Raw genomic sequence first — 9,821 nt, forward strand, 5'->3', positions numbered from 1 at the left:
GCTTAGTTTAAAATAAAGAGTTTCATGCGTGGCTTTTAAACCTGGCCTAGTAGCAGGTTTAGTTTAAAGTTCGGGTTCTGAGTTTTTATCGAGTTATTAGATTATTTATGTTAATTTTTTTTTAAAATTAAAACAATATAATTTTAGTAAAAATAACAAAAAATAATAAATTATAACCAAGTTTTTAAACAAGTCTTATCGAGTTAATTTATCAAGTCAGCTCAAGTTTTTTTTTTACTTAATTTTTTAAATCCGGTTGAGTTCCAACTTCAAATCAATCCGCCGCCGGGCGGATTTCAAAACAATGATAAATGTAAGAAGACGCAGGCAATTAACTCGAGTAGTGCTAACAAGAAGAACAACTTCGTGGAAAACCTTCTACCAATTGGATTCCTTCAGGTCCTATCTGAGTTAAGCTCAGGCATGTGCTCTCTCTTCAATGCCCTACAGCTGGCCATTAACTCTTTATGTTTTTTCTTTTCCATTTTCTTCTTAAGCCTTATCCCGCACTACTGTTTTGCTGTTTCTTTCTACCAGGCTACCTGATATTTTATAATTTTCATTGACCTGACAGTTGACTCTCGAAGCTAACTCTCATATGTAGAAAAATAGAAGGGGATGTGCGTGGCTTGCTGGAAGGGATTGTCACTTGTGAGATCCGCAGTTTTAATTCAACAGGTCTTGTAAGATGTTCATGTTGAGGCCAAAAACAGGTAATATTTTCCTCATTTCTGGTGGGTGGCTATGCTTGTTGGAGTCTTGATTTAGAATTTGATGTGTTCCAAGTGAAGTTTTGATCTCTATAATTACAATAAATTATGGAGTGAGTTTGTTTGTGCGTTGAAGAGTTAAAAGGAAAACAGCAGAAATGAGGAACCCCAAAGGGAAATTGGAAATTTGTGGGTCAGCAGAAATAATAGCCAGCAACCTGGACCTCTTAACTGAAATCTTTCTGCGGGCACCTGCAAAGTCTCTCCTGAAATTCAAGTGCGTATCAAAACGATGGCACTCTTTGATTTCTGACCCCAAATTCTGCATTAGCCACGCCCGCTGTCAACGGATGCTAAACCGTACAGCCGATGCTCTCATGCTCAGCAATGGCTATAAATCCACTCCTGAATTCCATCTTGTCCCTCTCGAACACTCCACTAAAGTCCCATTCTTCGATTATTTTAATGTTTCTGAGGTCACAATAATACATTCTTGCAATGGCTTGCTTCTTTGCTGTTGTAAATTGATGTTGGATAAACCCAAATTTGTAAAGACGACACAAATGAAAAATGATGGTCGTTATGAGTTCAGATATTTTGTTTGTAATCCCACTACTAAGGAATTCAAGACACTCTCTCCTCCAAAACCTGCATATTTGTCGCTGAGCTTGGCGTTTGATCCTTTGATATCACCTTACTACAAGGTTGTTTGTATTTGCAAAGGGAATTCATCGAAGCAAAATTTTCAAATAGATGTTTATTCATCAGAGACTGAATCATGGAGTCTACTTCCTATCCTTTTCAACATGCCATTGGGAATGACTTATTCTAATGGAGTATTTTTGGATGGTTCTGTTCATTGGTACAGTTATGCAGAGACCTCACTGTATTTTCACATTGATAGTCAGTCCGTTAAGAAAATGCCGATGCCTTTTATGTTTTCATGCGAAGGTATGGATTGGGATATTATGTACTTTGGGGAGTCCCGAGGTCATATGCATTTGGTACTGACCAAGAACCGTTCCTCTTTAGAATTTGATGTTTTCGTGATGGAATTCGAATATACAGGATGGTCTTTAAGTTACCATGTAAATCTGCAATTTATGAGAATGATGTTTCCTGAACTAACATGGAACTTCATGAACAAGCATGCTGTGTTTTCAGTATTGAGTATTATTCAGGGCGAAAAGGATGAGGAGAAGAAGGTTGTGATATTTGTGGACGGTAGAGCTATGTCCTATAATCTTTGTGATGGGACATCAATCAAGATCTGTGATTTAAAACCAAGACCTGGGCGTTCGGATATTGCTAGAGTACCATGGCATTATGAAGGATGTCAAGCCCATCCATACTTCCAGTCCCTCGTTTCTGTTTGAGCACAACACTTTTTGGCAGGTATTTAGTTATCAGCTTGCTGTTTTCAGTAATTTTTATCTTGCACAAATTTTAATTTTCACACAAATTCCATGCCTTTGACAGTTTAAGCATTATATCCAGCATACATTTAGAGATGAATGATGCTCCGTATGACAACAATTGTTGACGTAGTAATAACCCCTGCTCATATAGAAAATTGCACTGCTTTATTCTGCTTTTGGCAAAGCAGCCCAGTTAGATTTCATGTTGGGAAATGAAATTTTATTGTTTCCTATTCCCTTTCAGAATTCATTAGAATTGTCAGATTTTATGGTGTTATGGATCCAAATGTAGACCTGCAAATCCAACTACAGCCATCTAACCCCGCCTGTATTTTGCATGCTAGAAGTGCACCATTAGGCTAAACCAGTCATGAGCGAATTCATGTCAATTCTCAATACTTCCAACTGGATGAAGTGGTATTTTAATTGATCATTCACACCAAGATAGTAGTTCTACCATTTCTTTCACGCAAGCTAGATATTCATCTGCATCCATATAGTCTATTTCATCTTGTCAAGATACATATCTCCTTTAGATATCAGTTGTTGAGCAGGCAGGTCATGTTCTTGAAAAGAGGATGGGAATACCAACCTATGGTTAATAATTTAGCATGAACAATAAAGGTAAGGTTGCCAATAATGCACAACAGGGTATCTGAATGTTATAACTTGCTTTTAAACTTGGATGCAAGGAGCATGTGCTATGAAATGTAGATAGAAGACGAGAAATTGGAGTGGCAAGTTGCTAATCTCCACTCAAGCCATAAGAAAAGTTCTGTGTCTTGCTTGTAGGATGAGATGTTTGCAGTGGGACTGCTTAGAATTCAATCAAAAACATTGTCGAGGAAGATTTAGGATTTAAAGGTGTCATTATGGACATTCAGGGATCTTAAAGAAAATGGCTTATGAAGGAGATTTCTATCTAATGCAGAGGAATGAAACCAAGGATATTAAAGTCTGACTGATTTATTCAGCAAGATGTTTTGTCAATGATATGCTGCAAATAGGGGTAATGGAGTCTGAAGAAGGATGTAGGGACAACAGGCCTTGGCATGGAGTCAGAACTCTGAAATACATCAATTGCCGCTGGCAAGCTTGAATTAAAATTTGTGTGTGGAAGTGTGCGTTTCCTTTTTGTAGCAACATGGTCTAATTTGATGTAAAGTCTGCTCTCCAAGTAAATTTCATTTATAAGTTAAGTGATCCAGAAATTAATCCCACCAACATCACTCACTGCACGAGACAAAACGATAATGATTTTTGCCAGAGACAAAAGTTCTGCTAATAAAAGATCAAAGAAGTCTATGACCCAAGGCACGGGTGGTATTAGTAATGGCGAGATGATGGTAAGGTGGTTGGATAGTGATGAAAAGATGGAAGCCTGGATATAAGCATTGATTTCGTGCATGGAAGTTGCTAGGTTGTGGTGCAGCAGCATCTTCATTGGCCTCTCTTACTATATTGAGGAGTTTGATTTTTCTTTTATTTTTTGGTGACAACAAAGAGTTATCCTATCAAATCATTAATATTAATCGACATGTTTTCTGGGTTTTTTTTTCCTTTTTTTTTTATCAGCATGTTTTCTAAGTAATTGGCTTATGTTAATTTGACAGGTTGAAGGCACATCATCATGGATATTGTATAAAGAAGTCACCAAGTACCTGTCCTCCCCCTTCTGAACGTTAAGACAGCTTGTTGTATAAACTCAGGAGACCTTTGTTACGAATAAGTATGTTCCATCGTTTGCGTGTTTGTGAGAAGTGGCGGGTATGAATCATGATTTCAAGCAACAATTTTCATCTTCTAATCAGATCGCCTGTTTTGTCTCAAGGATTCTGAAACCATACATCTAAAAGTTCGAGTATGCAAAGACACAGGTAGGAAGTTAGGAATCCGGAAAAGGAAACACTTCTTGGACAAAATCAGAGAGATTTTTTTATGTTTTTGCTGAAATTTGCTAGGTAATGCATCAAACAATGCCAGCAGGAGGGTTTCTAAACTACCACCCTGTCTAAACCAGGAACATGTCTTATAATTTGTATCAAAATGGGGACACATACTGCATTTCTGGACCCTATTTAAGAAGCCTACATATCCAAGGAGATAGGATTAGAGAGAGGAAGCATTCCTGTGATTATAAGACTGCAACAGGACTTGCAATTTTCCTGTCTAGTGACAGATAAAACCTTAGATGAAGCAGATATTGATAGGGGAAAACTGAGATTTGTTTCAAACAAAAGCTGCTTTCACAACAAAGTTGGACGTGGAGGATAGGAAACACAAACCATTTGAGGAATCAACTTTAATGGTGACTCAAAAAGCCAATGGTGAAAATGATAATAGATCATCAGCGCATGAAATTCCCCAATGATGAAAATTACACAGATCTGCCTGCACCATGATTAACGAGAACCTACACCATACAGCTCTACGAGGGCAGACAAATGGAGTCCTGCAAACTTCTAGTTAAAGAAGGTCCAATAAACAGTTTCTTCGCTGAGCTTAATGACACTTCAAAATTTTGGTTACCGGGATTCCCAATCCTTCAACTTTTTGCTTCCTTTGGGTTTATCTATAGCAGCATTCATTCCAGCCATTTTTGCATTGTACTTTGCCCGCAGAGGATCATTGAATGTCCACCTGCAAAACAAACACACAGTAAACATTTGTTTCAGAGACAAAATATGACAACTTACATATCCGAATTGTTTATTTTGTTAGCTCAACAAGTTCTTGATGGAAAAAAAAAAAAAAAACAGTAAAGCGTCCCAAAAATAGACTGATATTCCCACCGAAACAACGATTATTGTAGGATCCATCAGGTGGCCAATTTGATAAAGAAGATAAAAAGCAAAATAATATAAATGCACAAAGATGTCTTGGGCACAGTTGTCCAAGTAATTTAATTCAAAATGGCCCATCAATGCAAACTTGAAACATCTCCCAGGGAAAAAGGAGATGATTTTCATTTTCACATCCCCTATCTTTTTTATAATTTGAAAGACAAAGGTCATAAAACTGAAGAATGAGATAGTAACTACCCTTGGCATCAAAAGATTATGATTCTCGTTTCCCTCAAAATAAAAATTATTTCACCGAAGACATGCATGAAAACACATGGAAAAGAGGACGCTTCTTTTTTTCTTAAATTTTGAAGTGGGGGGCGGGCATTTGAACCAGGGGACTCCAACAGACCAACTCCCCAGGCCTCAGGCCTCAGCTTTGAGTCGATACCTCTTAGGAGAAAAAGGAGAGAGAATGGATTGTCAACTACATGAGACCGTAATAGTCCAAATGATTCAATTAAACTTGGCGACATTTTTGAATTAGATTGTGATCATCTTCCACTAATAGAATAAAGCATCTTCTTCGGATTTGGAGTATAATTTTTCCATCAGCAAGAATGTACTGCAAAGCACTTACGAGTTTGAGACTAAGAAATTAGAATTTGAGAGCATGTATAATATATTTACAAAGACTGGCATCAGGAACATGCATAGAACCAATTCTGTTTCTTGTTATTTATGATATGCATGCCCTTAAGCTGGTGTAAAATGCTTTAGCCGGATTTCAATAAGTGCAAGTATGGATTAAATTAATCCCCATTCATACACAAAACTTACAGGGGAATGAATGGGACCTTTTTGAACTCAAGTGCAAATGATCAACATCAGAGAAATAAATGCTATGCTCATAAAACAGCAGATATGATAGAAAATTAATACTATAAAAATAAAAATAATAATAATGGTTTGAATGGACTTACGGATTGTTCCAATCAGTCGTATCTTCATTGACAAGATGGGTCCATTTCGTTCGTCCACTGCGACCAAAGTGTTTGACTTGCATAACCTTGGGCAATATGGATTTATCCATCTTATCTTCTCCAGTCGGAGATGAGAAATCACGTCTGAAAATGTCATCTGTTCCGGCAGTTGCTGCTCGGTCATCAGGCTGATCCTGGAAGAAAGCACCCTTGTGGTAATATTTCTGCATAAACCTCCACTTCTGCTTCGATGGTGGAGCAGGTTTTGGATTCTTCCTCTCCCACTCTCTCCTCTCTTCCTCGGTCATATTCCTCACCCTCTCAATCTCTTCTCTCTCCTTCAACATTGCCTCACGGGCCTCTCTATCCCTTTTAATCCTTGCAATTTCTCTGACCTTCCAAGCCTCGTACTCCTCCGCCTCATTAATTTCATCATCAGTATCCACATCAGCAATATTTGCCTCCGTCTCCAGATTCTTCTGAATCAACTCCTCTTTCTGTATCTCCTCAACCAATATTTGCTTCGTCTCCACCTTCCTCTGCTCCAATTTCCTCCTCACCTTTTCCTCGAGAGCTTGTTCTTCAGCCTCAAGCCGCTCACGCTCAGCTATAGTATCTCTTTCCGACTTGGGCACAAAAACAGGCTTCACCATAACCATTCCTGTCATTTCCTCTTCAGAATCAGTCTCGTACTCAGACTCCTCTTCTTCCTCTTCCTCCACTTCCTCCTCCTCCTCTATGGGAAGAAGCACAGCCTCCTCTTGCTCCCTATGGCGCAACTTCTCCTTAATCCTTCTCCTCCTTTCCTCCAATGCATCCTCATCCTCTTCCTCCATATCAGCCCATTCCTGTCTCCGCATCTCCTCCTCTTCCGTCGAAATAATCTCAGCCTGGCGAATCCTCCTATGATCCGCCCTCACTTCATCACGATTATCAATCCTGCTCTCAGCCAAACGACGCAGCCTGGGATCATCTTTCGACGCAGCAACATCATAGGAATCATCACGAATAGGAAAAGCTTTATCCAAGGCAGCAGCCCTCGCCATCCTAATATCTCCATCTTCATCAGCATCGTCAGCCCACTCAGGGGCTTTGCCAGGCCAGTACCTTTTAACCTTGGTCTGTCCAATTTTACCTCTAAGTTTATCTCTAACAGCTAAAGCTGTATCACTAACACCCGCTGTAACCGACATGGTGAAAAGCTTGCCAGTTTAAACCACCTCTTCCTCCAACCCCTAATTTCTTTTAACACCAGGTAGAGCAATTTAATAAACGGAAATTTGGGGAAGAAAAAGAAGAACCCTAGGCTAGGTTAGGTTATAAATGAGGGTGGGATTCATTTACCTGCTCTTCAATTCAATTCAACTCTGCATAATTTTGAAGGGCGAGCTCGGCCAGGGAGAGAGGGACAGAGGGCATTACTTATATTTTGAAGGGCGAGCTCGGCCATAATTTATGAAATTGATTTTCATCATGTTAAACGTTAGTAAGTGGAATGATGTAAATGTTTAATATAATTTATTTTGTAAATTTATGTATGTCACATATAAACTTTTATGAGAACATCAATTTTTTTAAGGTCAATAAACTATCCAGTATTATATAAAAAGAATATTTATATTTTAAAAAAGAGAACTTATAAATAGTTAATGTGAATATAAATTTAACAAGAATTATAATAAATTATATATATTTATAAAAATGTTGAAACCTGTTTTTCATACACGCTTAGATCATTGAAATTAAGTAAAAATACATAAGAAAGTGCGGGATGTCACAAGGAGATATTTTGTATTTTTAAAAAAAAATTATTATTATCATGTAAGATAAGAGAATTTTATATATATAAAAAACCAAAACACACTATAAAATGATCAAAATATTATTGAAAGTAAAAAGAAACCATCTAGTCTCAAGGGGTTTTTTTATCTTTTAACAAAGAATTTTTTGTTACTACCATATTAACTCAGGGACAACTTGATATTTAACTAAATATAAAACAAAAAAGACAGGTATATAGGAGACGGTAACACTTTTTAGGTGGCACGTGTGACGCCTCCTAACATCCAAAAATACACTTTGGTTGTGCCATTAAAAATATCATCATGTCCTTTTCAATGTGGATCGGTAAGTATCTACAGTGATGGCCCATTTTATCACCAATGGGCTTATCTTTTTTTTCTTTTCTCTCTCTTCCCTTGAAAATTACAGCTTGGTCCTATTTATTGATAGTATTTCAACTTCAATCCTTATTCTTTTGATTTCTAATTTTTGTTCTTAAAAGTTTTATTGGTTTTCAATTTTATTCCTCAATCCAAATTGATGATATTATATTTTTCAACTCGGTCCTCATTATTTTGATTTCTAATTTGTTTGTCTTGGCTTTTTTGTAAAAGTTATCATTCTTTTTTATTGCACCCTTCAATCAAAAAATTATTTTTGTTTTTTATGTCAATTTTGATCCTCACTGTTTTGATTTGTTGGAGTCCTTTTGCTAAATTGTTTTTACTTTTTAATTTCACCCTTCATCCAAATGTTAAATTTATTTTGTATTTGAATTTTAATCATCATTCTTTTAATTGTTATTTTTTTAATCCTTTTAATATAATTGATTTTGTTTTAATTTTATCATTCAATATTTGATTAATTGAAAATTGAACTTTATAGTTTTTCTCATATAAAATGCTTCAAGTCTAATAACCTAGGTTATGGGTTTAAAAAGTCAATACAATTTTTTTAAAAAATTAGCTTTATAATTCTTTTTATTTTTTTTTATCGGGTTATTCTAATTTTATGATCTAAATCACAAGTTTGACAAGATATTCTAGGTTGGCTCGACCCTGATTATCCCGAGTTATAGATTTGTCATTCTAACTCAGGTTGACCAAGACTAATTTTTATCCTTCTTTTACTTTATCTTATTATTCTATATTTAATAAGTTATGAATTAAAATACAAAATTTGTTCTGAATTGAAAAGAAAAAAATTTCTCAAGTTATCCTAATCACTTTTTTTTTTAAATTTAATCCATCCACTATCTTTTCCAATTTTTTCCCATATAATTGAAATAATATGTCAATTTATTTAACGTAATTACATCTATTACCCAAGTCGCATATTTTTCTATTTTAAAACTGGCTTGTAGCATCATAACATCATTTCTTTCCGCAAAATAATTAATTCATCCCCTCGATAAAGTACGAGCACCAAAGATAGTAAATTTCTATTTTTGCATGTTATACAAGAGCTATTAGGTTAACTTAGGTTATGTTTAGTCATGTTGCAGGGGATATATATATATATAAACAAAACAAAGATATGTTTGGCTCAAAATACCGAAGAGTAAAATAATTTTAGCATGAATTTCAAGACTTTCAAGATAAAAAGTATAAGAAAACATTGTTTTTGTCCCTATTTTCAGTACTATAGTAACCAAACACTATCTTGATGCATATGAAAGTACACATGCCAACATGGTTCGCAATATTATTGAGATGGACTCAAAGCATATTTCTATCCAAAGCAAAGAAAGAATAACCAAGGATATTGTAATACATTTGACAATCCCTTTTTTTGTGTGTTTTTAATAATGCAATACAAAAAATACTTTTCAAAGAATTTTTCAATTGAAAATTCAATAATATATTTTTATATTTTTTATATAACACATTAAAATCATTAAAATCATTGAAAAACATATAAAAAAAATACTAATTTAACACTTTAAAACAAAAAATAGTTTGAAAAGTACTTTTTAAAAAAACAAGTTAAAAATAAATTACAACAAGAGTAAAAACCAAGAAAAATGTGGCCTTTTAACATAGAATAAACCCATAATGCCAACTGGTTAGAAATAGTGATACAAGTAGGGATGATCAAAAAAATCAAAAAACCAGAAAAAAATAACCGAAAAAAATAAACCGTGAA

The 9,821-nt window shown here is 35.4% G+C and overlaps 2 protein-coding genes across 5 annotated transcripts; one reads left to right on the forward strand and one right to left on the reverse strand.

Moving 5' to 3' along the window:
* The first annotated feature begins 244 nt into the window (after positions 1–244).
* On the forward strand, positions 245–3,958 carry LOC133669776 (F-box protein At5g07610-like). 3 transcript variants are annotated; one of them, XM_062090051.1, is made up of 3 exons: positions 245–399; positions 575–2,105; positions 3,742–3,958. In XM_062090051.1, exon 2 carries the CDS (start codon positions 869–871, stop codon positions 2,084–2,086), a length of 1,218 nt encoding a protein of 405 aa, XP_061946035.1. In that variant the 5' UTR covers positions 245–399; positions 575–868; the 3' UTR covers positions 2,087–2,105; positions 3,742–3,958. The 3 variants fall into 3 exon arrangements, with proteins under 3 accessions (XP_061946035.1, XP_061946036.1, XP_061946034.1); XM_062090052.1 differs by having other exon boundaries at positions 248–410; XM_062090050.1 differs by having other exon boundaries at positions 248–2,105.
* Positions 3,959–4,453: 495 nt separating this feature from the next.
* Positions 4,454–7,379, reverse strand: LOC133669775 (uncharacterized). Of its 2 annotated transcripts, XM_062090049.1 has the most exons (3): positions 7,239–7,379; positions 5,895–7,136; positions 4,454–4,768 (listed from the first exon to the last, which is right to left on the reverse strand). In XM_062090049.1, the coding sequence occupies exons 2-3, from the start codon at positions 7,085–7,087 to the stop codon at positions 4,654–4,656; spliced, it is 1,308 nt and encodes a 435-aa protein (XP_061946033.1). In that variant the 5' UTR covers positions 7,088–7,136; positions 7,239–7,379; the 3' UTR covers positions 4,454–4,653. The 2 variants fall into 2 exon arrangements, with proteins under 2 accessions (XP_061946033.1, XP_061946031.1); XM_062090047.1 differs by having other exon boundaries at positions 5,895–7,374.
* Positions 7,380–9,821: the final 2,442 nt, after the last annotated feature.

The sequence above is a fragment of the Populus nigra genome, chromosome 12 (assembly GCF_951802175.1).
Source record: "Populus nigra chromosome 12, ddPopNigr1.1, whole genome shotgun sequence".
Lineage (NCBI taxonomy): Eukaryota > Viridiplantae > Streptophyta > Magnoliopsida > Malpighiales > Salicaceae > Populus > Populus nigra.